Source organism: Bufo gargarizans, chromosome 7 (genome assembly GCF_014858855.1).
Source record: "Bufo gargarizans isolate SCDJY-AF-19 chromosome 7, ASM1485885v1, whole genome shotgun sequence".
Lineage (NCBI taxonomy): Eukaryota > Metazoa > Chordata > Amphibia > Anura > Bufonidae > Bufo > Bufo gargarizans.
In genome coordinates, this window is record NC_058086.1 from 114965720 (window position 1) to 114991180 (window position 25461).

The window sequence follows — 25461 nt, forward strand, 5'->3', positions numbered from 1 at the left end:
GCTGTGTGCCATGTATTGTGCCATTAGGACCAGACTGGGATAACAAAACAGCCCCAACACAAAAAAGAAAAACACCAGCCCACATATGGAATTGTATAAAAAATTATGGTGCACAACACACACGGCAAAGGTGAATTTTTCTTTATTTGGTGATGCCCATATGTAAGATACAAGAAAAGACATAAAAAGGAACACAAAAATGCCTAATCACATGGTTAGGAACATACGTAACCCTCCCCAACAGCAGCCTATACTATGATAAAGCTCAAAATACCTCCAAAGCAGCATCTGATACTACCATGCAGCCTAAGGCTACTTTCACACTAGCATTCGGGTGTCCGCTTGTGAGCTCCGTTTGAAGGGGCTCACAAGCGGCCCCGAACGCATCCGTCCAGCCCTAATGCATTCTGAGTGGACGCAGATCCGCTCAGAATGCATCAGTCTGGCGGCGTTCAGCCTCCGCTCCGCAGGCGGACACCTGAACGCTGCTTGCAAATGTAAGTCAATGGGGACGGATCCGTTTGAATATGACACACTATGGCTCAATTTTCAAACTGATCCGTCCCCCATTGACTTTCAATGTAAAGTCTGGACGGATCCGTCTGAGGCTACTTTCACACTTAGAAATTTTTTAACAATATAATGCAGACGGATCCGTTTTGAACGGAGCCACCGTCTGCATTATATGAGCGGATCCGTCTCAGACGGATCCGCTCTGAACGCAAGTGTGAAAGTAGCCTAATACCTCTGAGCAGCATCTGACACCAGAGTGCATTCCCAACTACCTTCCCAACTTCATCATATAAATACAACATTACAGCACAGCATATCTTCCCAGCAGCAACAAATAAATACCACCATGAAGTACAAATTACACGGCATTATTATCCCCTGACAATCCCTCCCCCACTGGCAGCTGCATTGTCCCCATTTAAATGTCTCAGGGTTGTAGTTGTCTGTAGTACTATAATTGAGTGAGGTATGATGCACTTCTCAGTTATTATGTGTAATGTGGAACTTCTGAGGTATGAGAATCAATGAGGCACACAGAGAGAAAAGGGGAGCACATCCTTTTACCTCAGTCCATTTTAGTCTCAATGGAGAGATTCTCTTGCAATTCTTCATTGTGCTGTCAGGAAAATGAAGGACTTGTGATGATGTATTTAATGGTCCTGGTAGATGCACCTTCCAAACATTGGAAAAGTTGGGAACTACACCATTCTCTGTGAAGTTTTGTTTACTAGATGGTGCAGGACCTGTGATTATGATGATGTATTTCCTAACCTGGAAACTACACCATTCTGTGAACAGTTCCTTTACCAGATGGTCCAGACCTGTGCTAACATCATGGATGGTGGAGAGAGGCCTCCTGGTCAGACACACTGGTAAGCTGGGTAAAAAGTATATCCCAGTAATACAACAATGTTACCTTCCAGTATCAGGAAAATATTTCCCCATTTTGCTTTGATAGTGAGGGTCTAAATGCATGGCTATCCTTTATTTGATGCTAATACAATGCTTGTGAGCATATAAGTAACCAAGCATGCAGCTTGCTTTGTCTTCATCATTACATCATCATGTCTGCCATTATGAGTGTTAGCCTTGTCCCCTAGCTGTGCCTGGGAAAACTTCATGTCACCCTCCACCACCGACCTCCAGTCATAGGTCCTCCTCCTCTTCCTTGCATGTTCATCCCTGGAGGTTCCCAAAAGCTACAGGGTGGTAAGCAAGATGTGGAAGCTGCCCTTATTTCACCGTTCCTGGTTACATTAGTGTGAGCATTTGCTCTAATCTAAATATCAAGGGGAACACATCATTAATGCTGCTGTTGCCCATGCTCACAAATCTAGTGGCCTCTTCAAAGGGCTTGAGTATGTGACACACATCCCTGATGAGCTGACACTACCTAAGCTCAAAATAATACATGCGCCTGCTCTGGTGCATGATGTAACATTGGCCACTGTACTCTGCTCATACAGATGATCCAGAAGAATTAAGTATGAATCACAAATCGAGCAGTGCAAAGGCAGACCATTCTGTCACTGCAGGTCAGGAGGGCATTAGCCACATAAAAAAGGCTGAAAAGCACTCTCCTGAAAATGGTCAACCCCTTCTAAAAGCCCCAATACATGTTTAAGAAGCACTGCACCACAAAATGTATGATGTCTTCCATGCAGGGAGCATGTTTTATTTCTCCAAAATGCAGCATAGCCACAGTATTCCACAGTATTACACCTCGAGTGAGAGGTGTAACTTGACCAGCATGCATTTTCCATAATACTGATGTCTTCTTATGTAGCACAAGGGTCTTTGGCTCCTGGGCCCGGTAGCGACTGCTACATCTGCACCCCCTATAGCTATGCCGGACCTGACCTTGTAGTGGTGCAGTTTTGCTGCTGCCACAAAAAAAACTGTGACCCAGTGGGCAGTGAAAGACATGTACTATCCCTGCCCATAACAGCAGCTTCATGTGTTGATGTTGGCATACCTCTTACCATACAATGATAATTCTAAGGGGGTGAGAATACAAGGCAGGATGGCTTTTTTTGAGAAGTAAGAATTACTAGGTATCTACCATTAGGTAGAGGTTGAGGTTGAGCTCTCAGTGCTATCAGTTCCATAAAGTCTGTGAAATCTAACAGTGACTTCACTGGCAGCAACTTGGTCAGTTGGGAGTTCAGTTTGCACACAAGTGGATTATTGGGCACGCATTGTTGTCAGGGCCGGCACCACCCTTAAGTAGAGTAGGCCACCGCATAGAGCGCCACTTTTGCTGGGGGCACCGCACCCTTGTACTTGTGTCGCTGATCTGATCCTGTACTTGCCGGCTACGTGGCCATGAGTTCAGTCACTTCGGCGCAATCCTGCGAGACCCGTGACCTCCTGAGGTGGGTCTCGCGGGATCACGAGCCCCAGGACGGTATTGTGCGCCGAAGACACTGAGCTGAACTGAACTCATGCATGCAGCCGGCAAGTATAGACTGTACAGGATCAGCGACACAAGTTACGGCGAGGGGGGGACTACATAATGGAGGGCAGTCTTGGGGGCAAAATTAACTTGTGTGGGGCAAATTTCATAAGGGAGGGCAGTGTGGGGGAAAAATTACTTAGTGTGGGGGCAAATTACATAATGTAGGGCAGTGTGGGTGCAAATTAATGTGAGGCAGTGTGAGTGGCAAATTACATAATGTGAGGCAGTGTGGGGGGCAAATTACTTAATGTGGGTCAGTGTGGGGCAAATTACATGTGAGGCAGTGTGGGGGGGCAAATTACATAATATGGGGCAGTGTGGGGGGCAAATTACATAATGTGAGGCAGCGTGGGGGCAAATTACTTAATGTGGGGCGGTGTAGGGGCAATATACTTAATGTGGGGCAGTGTAGGGGGTAAATCACATAATGTGGGGCATTGTGGGGGCAAATTACATAATGTGAGGCAGTGTGGGGGCAAATTACATAATGTGAGGCAGTGTGGGGGCAAATCACATAATGTGGGCCAGTGTGGGGGTAAATTACATAATGTGAGGCAGTGTGGGGGGGGCATATTACTTAATGTGGGGCGGTGGAGGCGGCAGTATTACTAATGAGGGCATCCTAGAAGGGAATTACTATTGGTGGGACTATGAGGAGCACTATTACTATGGGGGCACTATTACTTCTTCAGGACAGTATTTGTGGTATTGTGGAGCACAGCGAACAGCAGGATAACACTGTGTAGACTCCAGGTTGGGGGTTGATGATAGAAAAGTGAGGACACTAAGATGTCTGTGTGTCACACTCTGCAGAGACGAGGTGGCTGAGAGAAGTGTTCGGACCGAATGGAGAAGATGATGATAGAGAAGATCTACATTGGAGGATACGTCACCTGGAGGCCCTGGATGTGAGAGTTATGTGCTGCTGTTTACGTGCAATGCTGCTATTTTATGTTTTGCATGAGAAAATGCTTACAATTAAAATGTTTTAATTAAATGTTCTATTTTACTATTTTTATTATTTGGTCGAAAGGCTTATTGGGGAGGGGGAATTGATACGGGACTGCTGTAGAATATCTAAAATTAGCTGGTCAAGTAAAATGTTGCATGCAACAATCATTAAATAGGTGGCTGACAAAAAAGGGGCGGTTCAAAGGGCGTAGTCAATGGGCGGAGTCAGGGGCGTCAAAACTAGCTTTTGCCTAAGGTGACAAAAATCCTTGCACCACCCCTGATTGTTGTTTCCGCCCAAAATATTCCCCTATAGATGACTGACTATGGAGAAGATGACAAGGAGAAGGGATACTCTGACTGGGGAACACAGTAGCTGATGATGACACCAATTACACTGCACTGCTTGTAGATGTGGCCTGGCTAACAAGAATAATGATGGAGAGAAGGAGGAAAGTTTTGTTTTGATTGCTGGCCATAACTAGAGTTGAACGGACACCTGGATGTTCGGGTTCGAGAAGTTCGGCCGAACTTCCCGAAAATGTTCGGGTTCGGGATCCGAACCCGATCCGAACTTCGTCCCGAACCCCATTGAAGTCAATGGGGACCCGAACTTTTCGGCACTAAAAAGGCTGTAAAACAGCCCAGGAAAGGGCAAGAGGGCTGCAAAAGGCAGCAACATGTAGGTAAATCCCCTGCAAACAAATGTGGATAGGGAAATGAATTAAAATAAAAATTAAATAAATAAAAATGAACCAAAATCAATTGGAGAGAGGTCCCATAGCAGAGAATCTGGCTTCACGTCACCCACCACTGGAACAGTCCATTCTCAGATATTTAGGCCCCGGCACCCAGGCAGAGGAGAGAGGTCCCGTAACAGAGAATCTGGCTTCATGTCAGCAGAGAATCAGTCTTCATGTCATAGCAGAGAATCAGGCTTCACGTCAGCCACCAATGCAACAGTCCATTGTCAGATATTTAGGCCCAGCACCCAGGCAGAGGAGAGAGGTCCCGTAACAGAGAATCTGGCTTCATGTCAGCAGAGAATCAGTCTTCATATCATAGCAGAGAATCAGGCTTCACGTCAGCCACCAATGCAACAGTCCATTTTCATAAATTTAGGCCCAGTACCCAGGCAGAGGAGAGAGGTCCCGTAACAGAGGATCTGGCTTCATGTCAGCAGAGAATTAGTCTGCATGTCATAGCAGAAAATCAGGCTTCACATCAGCCACCACTGCAACAGTCCATTGTCAGATATTTAGGCCCAGCACCCAGGCAGAGGAGAGAGGTCCCGTAACAGACAATCTGGCTTCATGTCAGCAGAGAATCAGTCTTCATATCATAGCAGAGAATCAGGCTTCACGTCACCCAACATTGGAACAGTCCATTGGCATATATTTAGGCCCCGGCACCCAGACAGAGGAGAGGTTCATTCAACTTTGGGTAGCCTAGCAATATAATGGTAAAATGAAAATAAAAATAGGATTGAATGAGGAAGTGCCCTGGAGTACAATAATATATGGTTAAGGGGAGGTAGTTAATGTCTAATCTGGACAAGGGACGGACAGGTCCTGTGGGATCCATGCCTGGTTCATTTTTATGAACGTCAGCTTGTCCACATTGGCTGTAGACAGGCGGCTGCGTTTGTCTGTAATGACGCCCCCTGCCGTGCTGAATACACGTTCAGACAAAACGCTGGCCGCCGGGCAGGCCAGCACCTCCAAGGCATAAAAGGCTAGCTCTGGCCACGTGGACAATTTAGAGACTCAGAAGTTGAATGGGGCCGAACCATCAGTCAGTACGTGGAGGGGTGTGCACACGTACTGTTCCACCATGTTAGTGAAATGTTGCCTCCTGCTAACACGTTGCGTATCAGGTGGTGGTGCAGTTAGCTGTGGCGTGTTGACAAAACTTTTCCACATCTCTGCCATGCTAACCCTGCCCTCAGAGGAGCTGGCCGTGACACAGCTGCCTTGGCGACCTTTTGCTCCTCCTCTGCCTTGGCCTTGGGCTTCCACTTGTTCCCCTGTGACATTTGGGAATGCTCTAAGTAGCGCGTCTACCAACGTGCGCTTGTACTCGCGCATCTTCCTATCACGCTCCAGTGCAGGAAGTAAGGTGGGCACATTGTCTTTGTAGCGTGGATCCAGCAGGGTGGCAACCCAGTAGTCCGCACACGTTAAAATGTGGGCAACTCTGCTGTCGTTGCGCAGGCACTGCAGCATGTAGTCGCTCATGTGTGCCAGTTTGCCCAGGGGTAAGGACAAGCTGTCCTCTGTGGGAGGCGTATCGTCATCGTCCTGCCTTTCCCCCCAGCCACGCACCAGTGATGGGCCCGAGCTGCGTTGGGTGCCACCCCGCTGTGACCATGCTTCATCCTCATCCTCCTCCACCTCCTCCTCATCCTCGTCCTCCTCGTCCTCCAGTAGTGGGCCCTGGCTGGCCACATTTGTACCTGGCCTCTGCTGTTGCAAAAAAACTCCCTCTGAGTCACTTCGAAGAGACTGGCCTGAAAGTGCTAAAAATGACCCCTCTTCCTCCTCCTCCTCCTCCTCGTCCTGGGCCACCTCCTCTTCCATCATCGCCCTAAGTGTTTTCTCAAGGAGACATAGAAGTGGTATTGTAACGCTGATAACGGCGTCATCGCCACTGGCCATGTTGGTGGAGTACTCGAAACAGCGCAACAGGGCACACAGGTCTCGCATGGAGGCCCAGTCATTGGTGGTGAAGTGGTGCTGTTCCGCAGTGCGACTGACCCGTGTGTGCTGCAGCTGAAACTCCACTATGGCCTGCTGCTGCTCGCACAGTCTGTCCAGCATGTGCAAGGTGGAGTTCCACCTGGTGGGCACGTCGCATATGAGGCGGTGAGCGGGAAGGCCGAAGTTACGCTGTAGCGCAGACAGGCGAGCAGCGGCAGGATGTGAACGCCGGAAGCGCGAACAGACGGCCCGCACTTTATGCAGCAGCTCTGACATGTCGGGGTAGTTGTGAATGAACTTCTGCACCACCAAATTCAGCACATGCGCCAGGCAAGGGATGTGCGTCAAACCGGCTAGTCCCAGAGCTGCAACGAGATTTCACCCATTATCGCACACCACCAGGCCGGGCTTGAGGCTCACCAGCAGCAACCACTCGTCGGTCTGTTGTTCTATACCCCGCCACAACTCCTGTGCGGTGTGGGGCCTGTCCCCCAAACATATGAGTTTCAGAATGGCCTGCTGACGTTTACCCCGGGCTGTGCTGAAGTTGGTGGTGAAGGTGTGTGGCTGACTGGATGAGCAGGTGGAAGAAGAGGAGGAGGAAGGCGAGAAGGAGGAGGTGGCAACAGGAGGCAAAGAATGTTGCCCTGCGATCCTTGGCGGCGGAAGGACGTGCGCCAAACAGCTCTCCGCCTGGGGCCCAGCTGCCACTACATTTACCCAGTGTGCAGTTAGGGAGATATAGCGTCCCTGGCCGTGCTTACTGGTCCACGTATCTGTAGTTAGGTGGACCTTGCTACAGATGGCGTTGCGCAGTGCACACTTGATTTTATCGGATACTTGGTTGTGCAGGGAAGGCACGGCTCTCTTGGAGAAGTAGTGGCGGCTAGGAACAACATACTGTGGGACAGCAAGCGACATGAGCTGTTTGAAGCTGTCTGTGTCCACCAGTCTAAATGACAGCATTTCATAGGCCAGTAGTTTAGAAATGCTGGCATTCAGGGCCAGGGATCGAGGGTGGCTAGGTGGGAATTTACGCTTTCTCTCAAATGTTTGTGAGATGGAGAGCTGAACGCTGCCGTGTGACATGGTTGAGACGCTTGGTGACGAAGGTGGTGGTGGTGTTGGTGGTACATCCCCTGTTTGCTGGGCGGCAGGTGCCAATGTTCCTCCAGAGGCGGAGGAAGAGGCCGAGGCGGCAGCAGCAGAAGAGGCCGAGGCGGCAGCAGCAGAAAAGGTAGCAGGGGGAGCCTGAGCGACTTCCTTGTTTTTAAGGTGTTTACTCCACTGCAGTTCATGCTTTGCATGCAGGTGCCTGGTCATGCAGGTTGTGCTAAGGTTCAGAACGTTAATGCCTCGCTTCAGGCTCTGATGGCACAGCGTGCAAACCACTCGGATCTTGTCGTCAGCACATTGTTTGAAGAAGTGCCATGCCAGGGAACTCCTTGAAGCTGCCTTTGGGGTGCTCGGTCCCAGATGGCGGCGGTCAGTAGCAGGCGGAGTCTCTTGGCGGCGGGTGTTCTGCTTTTGCCCACTGCTCCCTCTTTTGCTACGCTGTTGTCTCGGTCTCACCACTGCCTCTTCCTCCGAACTGTGAAAGTCAGTGGCACGACCTTCATTCCATGTGGGGTCTAGGACCTCATCGTCCCCTGCATCGTCTTCCACCCAGTCTTGATCCCTGACCTCCTGTTCAGTCTGCACACTGCAGAAAGACGCAGCAGTTGGCACCTGTGTTTCGTCATCATCAGAGACATGTGAGGTGGTATTCCCATGTCCTCATCATCAGGAAACATAAGTGTTTGTGCGTCAGTGCAGTCTATGTCTTCCACCGCTGGGGAAGGGCTAGGTGGATTCCCTTGGGAAACCCTGCCAGCAGAGTCTTCAAACAGCATAAGAGACTGCTGCATAACTTGAGGCTCAGACAGTTTCCCTGATATGCATGGGGGTGATGTGACAGACTGATGGGGTTGGTTTTCAGGCGCCATCTGTGCGCTTTCTGCAGAAGACTGGGTGGGAGATAATGTGAACGTGCTGGATCCACTGTCGGCCACCCAATTGACTAATGCCTGTACCTGCTCAGGCCTTACCATCCTTAGAACGGCATTGGGCCCCACCATATATCGCTGTAAATTCTGGCGGCTACTGGGACCTGAGGTAGTTGGTACACTAGGACGTGTGGATGTGGCAGAACGGCCACGTCCTCTCCCAGCACCAGAGGGTCCACTAACACCACCACGACCATGTCCACGCCCGCGTCCCTTACTAGATGTTTTCCTCATTGTTATCGTTCACCACAACAACAAAAATATTATTTGGCCCAATGTATTGTATTCAGATTCAGCTGAATATAAATTTGAGGCCTAGTATTTAGGCGCTGGGTGACAGGTATAGATTTACTGACAGAATTAGTCTTGGAAATGCACAGTAGCGTGTGTGTGAAGTTATTCAGAATGACCCTATGTGCACCTTGAATCTGATATACCCTTTTAGGGATAAATTTAAAGTAGGCCTGATACAGCAGAAACCACTAAATTAGGAAATTGCTAAATTGGGAATTGTATTTCAACCCAGAACAAAAACTGTGCTTTGACGGACACTAAATAAATTGATCAGCCACAACAGTACAGCAGTAACGACAGATTTAGCGGGATATTAATTTGAGGCCTAGTATTTAGGCGCTGGGTGACAGGTATAGATTTACTGACAGAATTAGACTTGGAAATGCACAGTAGCGTGTGTGTGAAGTTATTCTGAATGACCCTATGTGCACCTTGAATATTATATACCCTTTTAGGGATAGATTTCAAATAGCTCTGATACAGCAGAAACCACTAAATTAGGAAATTGCTAAATTGGGAATTGTATTTCAACCCAGAACAAAAAATGTGCTTTGACGGACACTAAATAACTTGCCCAGCCAGAACAGTACAGCAGTAACGACAGATTTAGCGGGATATAAATTTGAGGCCTAGTATTTAGGCGCTGGGTGACAGGTATAGATTTACTGACGGAATTAGACTTGGAAATGCACAGTAGCGTGTGTGCGAAGTTATTCTGAATGACCCTATGTGCACCTTGAATATTATATACCCTTTTAGGGATAGATTTCAAATAGCTCTGATACAGCAGAAACCACTAAATTAGGAAATTGCTAAATTGGGAATTGTATTTCAACCCAGAACAAAAAATGTGCTTTGACGGACACTAAATAACTTGCCCAGCCAGAACAGTACAGCAGTATCGACAGATTTAGCGGGATATAAATTTGAGGCCTAGTATTTAGGCGCTGGGTGACAGGTATAGATTTACTCACAGAATTAGACTTGGAAATGCACAGTAGCGTGTGTGTGAAGGTTTTCTGAATGACCCTATGTGCACCTTGAATATTATATACCCTTTTAGGGATGTATTTAAAGTAGGCCTGATACAGCAGAAACCACTAAATTAGGAAATTGCTAAATTGGGAATTGTATTTCAACCCAGAACAAAAAATGTGCTTTGACGAACACTAAATAACTTGCCCAGCCAGAACAGTACAGCAGTAACGACAGATTTAGTGGGATATAAATTTGAGGCCTAGTATTTAGGCGCTGGGTGACAGGTATAGATTTACTGACAGAATTAGACTTGGAAATGCACAGTAGCGTGTGTGAAGTTATTCTGAATGACCCTATGTGCACCTTGAATATTATATACCCTTTTAGGGATAGATTTCAAATAGCTCTGATACAGCAGAAACCACTAAATTAGGAAATTGCTAAATTGGAAATTGTATTTCAACCCAGAACAAAAAATGTGCTTTGACGGACACTAAATAACTTGCCCAGCCAGAACAGTACAGCGGTAACGACAGATTTAGCGGGATATAAATTTGAGGCCTAGTATTTAGGCGCTGGGTGACAGGTATAGATTTACTGACAGAATTAGACTTCGATATGGCCAAAAAATAATCACACTATTGCTGGTTAAATGCACTTGGTGTGACAGCTTGACCAACCACACTACTGAGGGTTAAATGCACTTGGTGACAGGCGTAGCTTGCCCCTGATGTAGTATATGGCCAAAAAATGAACAGACTATTGCTGGTTAAATGCACTTGGTGTGACAGCTTGACCAACCACACTACTGAGGGTTAAATGCACTTGGTGACGGGCGCAGCTTGCCCCTGATGTAGTATATGGCCAAAAAATAAACAGACTATTGCTGGTTAAATGCACTTGGTGTGACAGCTTCACCCTGATGTAGGCTTTAGCCAAAAAACAACCACACTATTGAGGGTTAAATGCACTTGGTCGCAGCTTGTGCTGGCGCACCACAAGACACAAAATGGCCGCCGATCACCCCAGAAAAAAGTGACTGACAAACGGTCTGGGCAGCCTAAAAACAGTGAGCAATTGAGTATCAGCAGCTCAATGACCCACAGCTGCAGATCAATCAATAATCAAGTCCTTTAGAGGAGTTAATCTGCCTAATCTCGTCCTACTGTCGTAGCCGCAACCTCTCCCTACGCTAATCAGAGCAGAGTGACGGGCGGCGCTATGTGACTCCAGCCTAAATAGAGGCTGGGTCACATGGTGCTCTGGCCAATCACAGCCATGCCAATAGTAGGCATGGCTGTGATGGCCTCTTGGGGCAAGTAGTATGACGCTTGTTGATTGGCTGCTTTGCAGCCTTTCAAAGAGCGCCAAGAAAGCGTCACAAAAGCGCCAAGAAAGCGACGAACACCGAACCCGAACCCGGACTTTTACGAAAATGTCCGGGTTCGGGTCCGTGTCACGGACACCCCAAAATTCGGTACGAACCCGAACTATACAGTTCGAGTTCGCTCATCCCTAGCCATAACATTTTTCCACTAGATCTTGAGATGCTGCCTCATATACAGTACTGCTATAGAGCTGTGGTACCCAGATGGGTAACAGAAGTTGAGAAAAATGACACTGACTATCTCCCACTAACTATCTGTATCATATATATGAGCTAACTAACTATCTAATGTAATTGGATAAGGAATAGGATCCAGATGAAAGCACAGAGCACAGCAATGACATTTCTCTCTCTCTCTCAGAACTGCAAAAAAAAGCAGAAAATGGCTGCTGGGGAGGTTCTTATATAGTAAGGGGTATGCAGCTTTCCTATTGGTTGCTAGGGATGTTGCTAAGCTCAGACAAAGATATTGCAGCCTTCTCATTGGCCAACAAGCAAGAAGGGATGTTACTGATGGAAAAAAAAAGAGAATATTTGCGATAAAGAATATATAGCACTATATTCTACATCTTCATGAATTCTCGAAGTGCCAATATTTGCGATAAAAATTTGCTATTAGAATATTCTGGATCAACACTACTCCTCATCATTCTGATCCAGCTCTCAGGCCCTGTCCAACACACAGTCATCATCGTAGTCATCATCTTCCTCGCCACTTTTCTCAGACTGTGATATGTCATGAAGTCATGGACTCCTTGCCCCTCCTTATGACTCCCTCCTTTGTATTTGTTACCACTCCTGCACCCTGGTACTGTCTTTATTGGACTAACACTAATTCCATCTATATATTTTCTCCAGGTCCTCCACGCATTCCTAATCTGTTTTCAACTGTTATGTTCATGTAAAATGCCTGGTTCACCAGCGGGTGGCAGCAAATATGGCAGAGCTGCACTTAGATAGAATGGAACTTACCATTCCATTCTAACCCCCTCTGGAGAGAAGTGGGCTTGTCCTACTTCCAGCAGGAAGCTTGGGGACCAGTTAGAGTCAATCTAGTTCACCCCCAGACAGGGGAAGGGTGTGCAGGGGCACGTCTCTTCTGGCCATGCCAGCTAAAGAACCCTAAACTCTGCTGACCATGGAGGCAAAAGCCTAAAGCCTCAAGAGCCAGGAGATTAGTTCCCTGGCATAACCTAGAGTCAGACTACAGAGAAGTGCATCATACAGCAGAGTCAGAGAGAAATAAAGACATAGCAGAGTTGAGTTTGCCTGCCAGTTTAATGCTAAAGCCTGCTGGAACCAAGACAAAGCCTGAAACTGGAGAAAAATGTATTCAAGTAAAGCTGCCATTGAACTTCACCTCAAAGTCTGGACTCAAGTTATTTCTTCAAATCCCTCAATGATTCTCTTATTTATTGTTTTGGGGCCAAAGCCTGGGGTCCAGCTGTACCCAGGTAGGAGCACCGTGACACACATAAAGAGACATTTTAGACCGCAACATACCACTCATCATTTCCTCTACCTGGGATGTGATTTAGAGGGCCCTGGGGCACGGCTGCCTGTTGCAATTCCTGTGACCACAGTTATGCGTGCCCCTACCACCACCACCAACACAGCAATATGCGCATCTGCATAAACCAACACCTCATGGAAGTCAGTCCAAATGCTGACTCTTATCATACAACTCCTCAGCTGAGTTTCTTCCATAGCATATGAGGTGTTGTTGTCTCTTTTTATGAAAAAAAAGAAGATACCCCATTAGAAGGGGGCAGTGAGGACAAAGATTGTGTAAATGAAAGGCTTCTCTGGGGCAGCAAGGAGGAGGAGCAGGAGAATTGTGCCAAACCCAGGGTCAAAGTCAAAGTCCCAGGTAAAAAATCTGAGGTAACATCATCATGCTGTGATTGAGATGATGAGTGGCCCATCCAGTCCAGAAGGAGAACTGCTTCTGGCTGGACAACCGATTCTGACTAAGCTGCTGTTGTTGCTGCTTGCACTACTACAACCATGGACATTCTCACTTACAGACGATGTGGCACAGGTCTTTTTTTCCCCATTAACTCATCCATTACCACTTTGTCATTTTATTGTGAAACCTATTTAAAGTTGACAGATTTGGTACACTTATTATTAAATGAACAAACATTGCAACAGGTTTAATGAAAAAAAAGTGTGTTGTCTGCAAAAATATACACTGATGGTAACGCTGGAAAATACACTGATTGTACAGTTACTATTTAATGTTAATTGAGTAAACTCTGCAATAGGTTTTTGGAAAAAATGCTCAATTAGACACAGTGTGTGGCAAAAATATATGCTGAGAGTGACATTGGAAAATACGCTTAAAGGGCTACTACCATCTCCGATATTTGGGGCATATTGCTAGGATATATCCCCCATGTCTGATAGGTGCAGGTCTGAACTCTGTGACCCACACCTACAGGTATACTGAGAACCGAGCCCGCAATGTCCCGGAGGGCACACCGTACATACCGTACGCGGCCACCCTCCATTCATTGCTAAGAGAGCTCTAAAAATAGCTGAGCGCTGGCTCGGCTATTTCTGTTGGCCCCATAAAAATGAATGGAGCAGTGGCCACAATTGCGTGGTGCAGCTCCCATTCATTTCAATAGGACTTCCGAAAATAGTCAAATGCATAGTGCTCATGACACATCTATATCATCTCTCTTGATTGGCTGTGAGGCTGACTGATGGGGGTCATATTCCCTGCACTGCTCAGCTCACTAGTGTACTGAATTTGATATGTGAAAAGGATAACATTTTGCGTGATTTTTCTGATTCGAATCTCAAAAACTTTGACCTCATTTGGAAGCCAGATGTTTTGGAAATTCTAAACTAATTCAATTTATTAATCTCCATAATTCAGTAACATGGGTGGAGAGGGTCACAGCAGACTATGATGACTTAGGCTACATTCACACAAACGTATTTTGTTTCCTTGTCCATTCAGTTTTTTTTTTTGCAGATAGGATGCAGACCTATTCATTTCATTGGGTCCGCAAAAAATGCGGACAGCACACCATGTGCTATCCGCATCCATATGTCCATTCCGTAGCCCAGCAAAGCAAATAGAACATTTCCTGTTCCTGTCTGTTTTGCGGACAAGGAAAGGCATTGTTGCAATGGATCTGCAAAATAAAGGATGCCGTACGGATGTCATCCTTATTTTGTGGATCCGGAATTTGTGAACTGCAAAATACATACGGTCCTGTGACTGTAGCCTTACAATGAGTCCTGTCAAGCAGCCTGAAAAATGGAAAACGTGATGCCAGTGTGAACACAGCTTTATATAATTGTGTTCACATATATGTGATTATCAAAATCCCAGATATGTTTCATACTGATTTTTAAAAAGAAAAGTTTAACTCACCCAGAACATTGAGGATAAAATGTTTGCTGACACTTCCTGCGTCATTGGATGCCACGCATGAGTATCTTCCGATATCACTCATTTCAGTATTAAGAATTTGCAGGATCATTCCTCTTCTTTCACCATGATCTATAGCTTTTCCATCCTTTAGCCATGAAATTTGTGGCACAGGTTGCCCGCTGGCAAGGCATGACATTATAGTGGGATTACCTTTCACAGTAGTCAGCTGTTCAGTCTTATCTGCATCATCGATGTGTGGGGAAACTACAAGATCAAGCATCATCATTGTGGGAGACATACAGAAATCAAATATGTCTCTTTATTGCTAAGCATTGCCGTTACTTCCTAGTGAGGTCCCTAATGATCCTCAGAATGAAGAAGCTGCAGTGCTAAATACTAGGAAGGAACCATGGAAATACAGTAGCAGAAGGAGCTGAGCAGATTGACATACTAGTACTATGGACAATTATTCAACAAAGCTTGTAGTTTATACATTTACATCTCTGTTCTTTCTGAGTTCAATAGCCAAGTGGGCAGTCTGACACATCATAGGATGGCACAATGACCCTCCCAACCCCTACTATGGAGAGAAGTACAACACCGCCTCATTAACTTTACATGATGTTGTGCTGCAGTTTCCTCCATAACCAGTGGCCAGGAGGGACATCTGTCTCTTTGTTTTTGTAATTAGTGGGGATCCCAGGGGTTGGACCCCACTGATTAGAATATGGTGGCATATCCGAGTGACACGCCACAACATTTTAAGATTGCAATTCCCCTTTAAGCTCTAAGTTTTATCTGAGCTGTATATGTTCACTGACGCCAGTAGGTAGCATTTTCCACATCCTTATAAGTAGAGATGAGCGAATCGAAGCTGATGAAGTGGAATTCGATCCGAATTTCAGCAAAAATTTGATTCGCAATGAATGCAAATTTCCTCGCGCTTCGTGGTAACAAATCGCAATTTTTCCTAAAATGGTGGCTACAAGTGTGAGGACATGGGGCAAGGAACTCTGGGAAGGCGGGCTGACCCATAATGCCATGCATGCAGCCAAACAGCAGCCAGCCAGCCCTGTGATGTCACAGCCCTATAAATACGGCGGCCATCTTAGAGTCAGACATTTTCAATCGTTCTTAATGCAGGGACATCTGAATCCGACATCTGTCCTATAAAGCCTGATGAAGGGCACCAAATTTGGGCCCGAAACTTTGCTATAATATGTACCACTGTTGTTGAAAAATCAATAAAAGTATACATTTTTCTTGAATATCATCTGGTGTGCTGTCTCAAACCAAATATTCAGACTCTGTCATTATGCCACTCATTGGCTTCCTCATACTGCTGCAAACTCCAGACTCTGTCATTGTGCCACTCGGTGGCCTTCTCCTGATGCTGCTACTGCTGCTTCTGCCACCTCCAGAATATCATCTGGTGTGCTGTCTCAAACCAAATATTCAGACTCTGTCATTGTGCCTCTCGGTGGCTTCCTCATACAGCTGTCACCTCCAGACTCTGTCATTGGGCCACTCGGTGGCCTTCTCCTCATGCTGCTACTGCCGCCACCTCCAGACTCTGTCACTGTGCCACTATGTGGCCTCTTGATACTGCTGCAACCTCCAGACCCTGTTATTGGGCCACTCTGTGGTCTCCTCATGCTATTGCCACCCTCCCCACTTCATGACTGGGCCACTCTTTTGCCTTTCGGCCTGGCTGACATCATTTGTTTGACCCTTCTTCTGATCTGTCAGAAGGAAGAAAAAATGAGACGCACAATGGATCCTGTCTGTGTAGCAGCTGTAAGGCCTGTATGGTCCCATCAGAACTGGCTTATGATTTGGTAGCCAAAAGCAGGAGTGGGTACAAAACACTGAAGACATGCACATATTCCATTCACGTGTCATCTGTTTTAGATCCAGTCCTGTATTTTTGGGCATTAGCAATACTGATTGATTACTGACCAAATGCTGACTGAGTGAAGGCGGATGCTCCACAGACAGGATCAGTTTTTTGTGAGTTAGTGTTCTGATGGATCAGAGGAAGGGCAAATTAATCAGTGACATCAACACAAACTTACTGCTGACAACCTCTCCACTCTGTCAGGGGGGCTCTACTTGTATAAGCATTTAATAGAACAGCTTCTGTAGACATCTATGTGGAATCAGCTGGCGACGGTGTAAAAGGAGTGCGCTTCTTCTTGGCACTAACATTGACTGTATGGTTGAGTTCATACTTGAGTTATTCGGTCAGTTTTGGCCGCGACTGCCCTAATAAATTAAGTGTGCAGTGATTCTAAGAGCGACGCCTGTCATCTGCATGTCATACGGACTCACAGTATTATTTCACTACCAAAGCAGACTCCCTATCCGGGTTACTGCAAGGCACCGTGTTCTACACCAGTATAAAGGCTCTCAGCAGCCAGGAAATAGCTGCTTTTTTATGTAATTTGCCGCGAATATATTCGAATTGAAGCACATTTTTCCAGAATAATTCTCGAACCAGAGAATTGAATTTTAGAAAAATTCGCTCATCTCTACTTGTAAATATTGGATTTTTCAGGATTTTCTGATTTTTCTTTATGGTTTTACCCTTGACAGAGAAATACATTTTTTTAACACAAAAGCTCCATTCACACATCCGTAATTCTGTTACGCATTTTGCGGAATGGAATTGCAGACCCATTCATTTCTATGGGGCCGCATGATGTGCTGCCCGGATCCGGAAATGCGGATCTACACTTCCAGGTTCGCTATTCTGTTCCCTAAAAAAATAAAATAGAACATGTCCTATTCTTGTCCGCAATTGCATACAAGATTAGGCATTTTCTATTATAGTGCTGGCGATGTGCGGTCTGCAAAATGCGGAACGCACATTGCCGGTGTCCGTGTCTTGCAGATCCGTGGATCCGCAAAACACATACAGATGTGTGAATGGACCCATAGGGTGAGGAAAAAGAGTGCTAGCTGCCTGACACAAGGAGTTGATATCCACCTGAGTGCCTAATGAGATGTACCAGGTAAATATGGTTTCAATCTCATTACCTTCATATAGCTTGACAACTTAAGAGCCTGGTGATGAGTTTTGGAGAAGGATAAATCACAAATATATTAGTGGCATCTTCTGTCAATTTTTTACCTCCTCCACCCTCCTTCTTCAGGTATTGGCCATGTTTAAGCAAAAGTTCACTTTTTAGGCTACTTGGATTCATAGCAGGCGGTATGTCTGCCACTGTTGCAATAACTTACCATAAACTTGTAAACTGTAAAGTTTTTTGTCCACTCCGGCCCTGTTTGAAGTTAAACAGGTATAGGCTCCTTCATCAGATTTCTGAACTCTTGAAATCCTACAAAGTAGATACATCTGTCATACTCCAAATACTATAAGACATATACTGTTACATTGCTGCAAAGTGGATAGCAGATACCATTGTAGCTTACGAAAATCTTAGAAGATGGCATGCGATAATAGTAAGAACCCTGAATACTGTACTGTGGTTTTCAACTCAACAAAGCTACAAGCTACAAACTACTAGAGATGAGTGAATCAATTTTAAATGAATCGAATTTACTAAAAACATTATGCCCCCGTGATTCTGAAGTTTTGGGAATTTGTTGTTGATTGAATTAATCAAAATGGTGTTGACTTTATATATCAGAATACAGAGAAGATGCAACAGGAGGGCTTGCCCATAATGCCTTGCAGTCATCCCCAGCCAATCATGAGGGGCCTATAGCTGTGATGTCAGTGGACTTGTCATAGGCACCATAAAAGATCACTGCAAGAATCTGCCATGCTTTTCTGGACTTTTACATCAGAGAGATAGCATGTTTGTTAGATAGAGGAAGGAGCTCTTATCCCCTTAAAGGGTTTCTACCACTTCGTTTTCACATAATTAGGTGTCAGACACTAGCGATCCGCTAGTGTCTGCTCTGCCAAACAATCCTAATATAATAGCTTTTGGGGCAGCCGTTTCGCTAAAAAAAGAACTTATATTGATATGCTAATGACCCTCTAGGTGCTATGGGGGCGTCATTAGCACCTAGAGGATTGCTCTACCTTCACAAGATGCCACCGCCCAGCACGTCCCTCCAGCCCGCCCATCTCCTCCGGAATGCGATCAAGCGGACGACTACTCACGCATGCGCCGTGCGCGTCTGTATTCGGCGCATGCGCAGTGAATGTCCGACCGCTTCCCTGCTCAGACATCTCCACTGCGCCTGCGCCGATGACGTCATAATGCTCCATCGGCGCAGGCGCAGTGGAGATGTCTGAGCAGGGAAGCGGTCGGACATTCACTGCGCATGCGCCGAATACAGATGTGCACGGCGCATGCGTGAGAAGTCGTCCGCTTGATCGCATTCCGGAGGAGATGGGCGGGCTGGAGGGACGCGCTGGGCGGTGGCATCTTGTGAAGGTAGACCGATCCTCTAGGTGCTAATGACGCCCCCATAGCACCTAGAGGGTCATTAGCATATCAATATACGTTATTTTTTTTGCGAAACGGCTGCCCCAAAAGCTATTATATTAGGATTGTTTGGCAGAGCAGACACTAGCGGATCGCTAGTGTCTGACACCTAATTATGTGAAAACGAAGTGGTAGAAACCCTTTAAAGGGGTTTTCTCATCTGAGACAATGGGGGCATATCGCCATTGTCTGACAGATGTGGGACCCACACCTACCTGCACCTATCTCATAAACGGAGCCCTGAAAGTGGTGGAGGGTGCACTGTGCATGCGCAACCACCCTTGATTCATTTCTATGGGGCCACTGAAAAAAGCAGAGCACTGGCTGGGCTATTTCCATCAGGCCCATAGAAGTGAATGGGAGAGGTGGCCGTGCATGCGCGGTGCTCTCCCATTCACTTCTATGGGAGGAGCGCTTGGTGGTTGCTGGACCGGAGTACTCCAGCCACCACTTTGCCCGCACATATCAGATAAAGGGGGTATATCCTCCATTGTCTCAGATGAAAATAGCCGTTTAAAGACCAGACCAACTTTTTTTTATTTATTTTTTTCATTTCCTTTTTTCTTCCCCTCTTTCCAAGAGCCGTAACTTTTTTAGTTTTCTGTTCTAATAGTCATATGAGGCCTTATTCTTGCAAGATAAATATCAGAAATTGTTTTTTAGTTGGGTGAAATTGAAAGCAAAAAAACACAATTTCCACCATGTTTTCACTTTATATAATTTGTATTTAGAAATCAACAGTATAGGTAGACATAACATTACATCATGATATATCTCGATAAAAGCATAACAACTCCAGTGTGAAAGCATAAAATTCTTGATCTGGGCTGAAAAGTGTCACTCAATGTAGGAGTTAACCTCCTGTGTTCTGGAGGGAAGGAGTTGAAAGAAAAGGGGAAGGAAAAAGAAAACAGAAACAACCAAGCAAACATAACTAATGCCAAAGAGTCAGATAAGTAGCCACCAGCTCCACACTGTAGGGGACTCTATAGAAGCTACATTACATAGTACTACTAACATCTAGCAAAGGTACAATGCATTGCAGTTTAAGAGGTCGATGAGAGAGTTGGTACAATAACCAATTCACAGTTTTATTCAAGTTCCTGCTCATGCAGGGGAGGCCTAAGAGCTGGTGAGCATAGGGTATTTATCCCTCCAGATCTTCCAGGCATCTAGGTATGATGAATATAAGCCTTTACAAGAAGCCATAGTACCTTCCATCTCACAGTTATAACTAACTCTACGAATAATATCAGAAAGTTGGGGAATCTGGGTGGATATCCAGTGTTTTAGAGGCAGTTACGACATGAAATAAAACAGTGCAAGTATTCTTACGGGCATTGTCTAGCCCAATGAGGAGCAGACAGAAAGCTGGCGTGCAAGGTATCTGTATATTCAAGATAGTAGTTAACAACTCATGGAGCTCTTTCCAGAAAGCACTTATCTTAGTGCATTTCCAAAACACATGTAAAATAGTACCAATAGATTGATCACATCTGTAGCATTTTGCGGGGACCTCCAGGTATAACAAGGACAAACAGTCAGGGGCAGTGGCGGATCCAGAGCCTGGTCTCAGGAGGGGCACTTCCTTATTATTTTCTGTCCGCCACCACAAAATAATGGTGCTTATAGAACAGACTACACAGTGTAGAGGTATACTGTACATTGTGTGGCACAGTGTAGAGGTATACTGTATATTGTGTGGCACAGTGTATGCTATATGTGTATAACATAAACATATTTCACATTAAAACTTACAATTACTTGGCTTTGCCCTTGGGGATCTCGAACACCACTTCCACACTTTGGCCGGGGGCTCGGCGGAGCTGATGTTGTGTTTTATCCTAATGAGAAAGATTTCATAATAAGGATTTGGAGAAGGGGCAGAGGGATAGCAGAGCACGGAGAGGCTGGTGCTGCTACTAGGGGGTCATACCATGGGGGAGTAATAAAGCCCACCATAATGCCCCCCCCCCCCCAGTAGTAATAATTCTCCTTATAATGTGACAGTGCAAAAAATACCCCCCTTGTAATGCCCCTAGTTGAGCTAATGTCCCCATAGTGTCCCCATAATGTGCCAGTATAAAATACCCCTATATAGTGCCCCCAGTAAATGCCCCCATAGTGCTCCTCTCCCCCCTTCCTCCTAGTGCCCCCATAATGTACCAGTATAAAATTCCCCATGTATAGTGCCCCAGTAAATGCACTCAGTGTCCCCCATAATTTGCAAGTATAAAATACCCCTTCTTAGTACTCCCCGTAGAGACCCCATACTACTCCTCTCCCCCCTTCCCCATAGTACCCACCATAATGTGTCCCAGTATAAAATTCTACTGTACAGAGCCCCCCATATAATATACCCCTTCTTTGTGGTCTCAGTAGATGCCCCTATAGTGCCCACCAATAATGTGCCAGTAATAAGTGCCCCCAAAAATGTGCAAGTAATAAGTTCCCTCAGTAATGTGCCAGTAATAAGTGCCCCCAATTATGTGCAAGCAATAAGTGCCCCCAATAATGTGCCAGTAATAAGAGCCCACAATCATGTTCCAGTAATAAGTGCCCACAATCAGGTGCCAATTAAATGTGCCCCCAATCATGTGCCAGTAAAATGTGCCCCCATAGATGCCCCGAATCATGTGCCAGTAACAAGAGCACCCCCCATAATGTGCCAGTAATAAGAGCCCTCCCATCATGTGCCAGTAATAAGAGCCCCCAATCATGTGCCAGTAATAAGAGCCCCCCATCACGTGCCAGTAATTAGAGCCCCTCCATCATGTGCCAGTAATAAGCACCTCCCATCATGTGCCAGTAACAAGAGCTCCCCCAATCATGTACCAGTAACAAGAGCCCCCCAATGTGCCAGTAACAAGAGCCCCCCCAATGTGCAGTAACAAGAGCCCCCCCAATGTGCCAGTAACAAGAGCCCCCCCAAAAACAAAAAAAAGCACTTATACTTACTTTCATGTCAGCGATGCGATGCAGGCCTCTTCTGGCCTGTGTCCTGCGCTGTATGGCTCATGCGGGGCCTCTGATAGGCTGTAGACAATAGGCCGGCAGCCTATCAGAGGAAGGGGAAGGGACGCGCCTCTCCCTCCCCTGCCCCACAGCAGCACAGCCATATGTATCGCTTTCCTGAGGATGGCGATACAGATGACAATGGAGATGAGCGCTTTTGAGCAGCCCGGGGCGGACAATTGCCCCGTTGTCAACCCCCCCCCCCCAGATCCGCCAGTGTTCAGGGGTCATGTACCATCTGTAAAGAACTTTTCTGGATGATTCCAGGTGTAGTGAACATTTCGAGTATCTTTGAGGGTCTAAGAAAATTTCGAGTCTTGCAGTATATTCAAATTGTTAACCATTTGTCTAGACCAGAAATGCTTTCAGTAAATAAAGCTGCTAATAATCTCTTAAATATATAAAAATGAGTTTCTATCTGTCTGTCTATACATCTGCTGTGGAGGTCACTGTTAAAGGATAGGCCACTATAAAGGTCACTGTTAAATGGGTGGTCAATGTTAAAGGGGCGGGCACTGTGGAGGTCACTGTTAAAGGGGCAGGTACTGTGGAAGTCACTGTTAAAGGGGCAGGCACTGTAAAGATCACTGTTAGAGGGTGGTTATTAAAGGGACTGGCAATGTGAAGGTCATTGTTAAAGGGGCGGGCACTGTGGAGGTCACTGTTAAAGGGCCAGGTACTGTGGAGGTCACTGTTAAAGGGATGGGCACTGTGGAGGTCACTTCTAAAGGGGCGAGCATTGTGGAGGGCACTATTAAAGGGGTGGGCACTATTAAAGGGACGGACAAGTTGGAGGTCACTGTTAAATGGGTGAACACTGGGGAGGTCACTATTAAAGGGGCGGGCACTGTGGAGGTCACTGTTAAATGGGCAGTCACTGTCAAAGAGGCAGGCACTGTGGAGGTCATTGTTAAAGGAGCAGCAACTATGAAGGTCACTGTTACAGGGGTGGTCAATGTTAAAGGGTCGGGAACTGTGGAGGTCACTGTTAAAGTGGCGGGCACTGTTAAAGGGGCAGGCACTGTTAAAGGGGCAGGCACTGTGGAGGTCACTGTTAAAAATGCGGTCACTGTTAAAAGGGCGGGCACAGTGGAGGTCACTGTTAAAGGGGCAGGCACTGTGGAGATCAATGTTAAAGCAGCGGCCACTGTGGAGGTCACTGTTAAAAAGGCAGACACTATGGAGGTCACTTTTAAAGGGGTGGGCACTATTAAAGGGATGGGCAATGTGGAGGTCACTGTTAAAGGGGAGGACACTGTGGAAGTCACTGTTAAAGGGGTGGTCAATGTAAAAGGGGTGAGAACTGTGGAAGTCACTGTTAAAGGGGCAGGTACTATGAAAGTCACTGTTAATGGGGCGGCCACTATGAAGGTCACTGCTAAAGGGGTGGTCAATGTTAAAGGGGCAGGCACTGTGAAGATCACTGTTAAAGGGGCGGGCACTGTGGGGAGTCAATGTTGAAGGGGTGGTCAATGTTAAAGGGGCGGGCACTGTGGGGAGTCAATGTTAATGTCACGGCTGAGGATGGGGAAAACCCTCAGCCATGCGATGCCGGAAGATGTTAATCGCCACTTGGCCAGGAGCACAGGATCAGGGAGCACCTCCTATAGCGTCCCTAATCTGACCCTGACTCCTAGCTATATGAGCCGACCCTGATGGTGGGAGGGCTCATACTCCAGAACCTTTAAGTCCCTACTAGCCCTCAGGGTGGCCCTTACTAGGAGCGGGGTAAGACGACTTGTTCCTCCTGGATACGGAGGAACGGGAGTTCCACTGGCCAAGCTACAAGGAAGATGAAGATATACAAACATATAGATATGAACAACACTGGTTCCAAACTAACCTGCCATAGCCTTGCTGACTGGAACCCATGCACCAGGTATTGCTGTCCACACAAACACTAAGGAGACAGAACACACAAAACACACAGGAAACCAGGACATATATAGCTGTAATAAACATAGAAAGGAACACATCAACTAAACATCACATATAACATTTATGACTACAAGGGTGGCCCTCACTGGCAGATGGTATAGGGACCAGGAGGGTGCCTCCAGCTTACAAACAAGGCTGGAGTACCCCCTCAGCTTCTGAATCACAACAGAAGCTATATAGGCCCAAGTAGCCACACCCACACAGACACACCCAGTGTTCACACACACAGAAGGAAATTAACCCTTCTCACACCAGGGAACACACCACTTAAAGGGGAAGTGAACACACAAACAACCCCATGCACACCAAACATGGAAAGTGCACACTTATCATACAAGTTGCCAGAGACAATCGTCTGCTATGACAGCGAGCAGCCTAGCAACCAGCTCCAGCTGCTCTACTGCCACATACCTAATGTTGCCAGCGGCAACCACAAGTGAGGCAACAAACTAGCGGCCCTCACCTGTGATTGAACAAGCAACCAAACCGCAGGCAACAGAAAGCGGTTCAGGAGTCACGACCATGACCATGGCCGTGACAGTTAAAGGGGTGGACACTGTGAAGGTCACTGTTAAAGGGGGGGGGGGGGATGTGGAAATCATTGTTAAAGGGGCGGGTACTGTAGAGGTCACTGTTATGGGTGATACTGTTGATATCCTTTTACGACACACGTAAACATGAAATGAAATAGATGAAATATACCTGTGCATAGCTGGGTCCTTCTGCTAGTCTCTTATATATATAAACAAGACGATCGGCAGTAAAATAAAATAAAAATAGGGTGTTCAGAAAATGGAGATACAAAAAACTAATTTTTGTTTTCAAAAATTCTTTATTATGTAAAACTAAAACAAACTTTATAGAAAGTAGACATATTTGATATCATTGCGTCCGTAACAACCTGCTCTATAAAAAAAGCGCATGATCTAACCTGTCATATGAATGTTGTTAAAAATAAAAACGGTGCCAAAAAAACGGAATTAGACTTACCGGTAATTCTATTTCCATGAGATCATCACGACGGCATACAAGGAGATTGACCCCTGACCTCTGTAGGGGCAGGAACAGAGAAAGGTTAAATACCCTCCTCCCACCACCAACACCAGTGTTTCCAAAATCACACAGAGCAACCCGGTGGTGGAGAACAGTAAAAAACAAGAAAAAAGGTATTACTCCATACCTTCTAGAGACCTGGGTAGGTCAAATAATTGAATCAAGGGAGGGAATAACGTGCCGTCGTGATGATCTCATGGAAATAGAATTACCGGTAAGTCTAATTCCGGTTTTTCCATAGCATCATCACGACGGCATACAAGGAGATATAAAAAA

The 25461-nt window shown here is 46.2% G+C and overlaps 1 protein-coding gene across 1 annotated transcript in view; it reads right to left on the minus strand.

Annotated features, from left to right (window-relative positions):
* The window catches only part of HMCN1 (hemicentin 1), a 655003-nt gene that overhangs the window by 203317 nt on the left and 426225 nt on the right, over positions 1-25461 (minus strand). Inside the window, 2 exon segments of the mRNA XM_044300627.1 lie at positions 14717-14980; positions 17960-18057. Of these exon segments, the coding sequence (XP_044156562.1) occupies positions 14717-14980; positions 17960-18057 (362 nt within the window).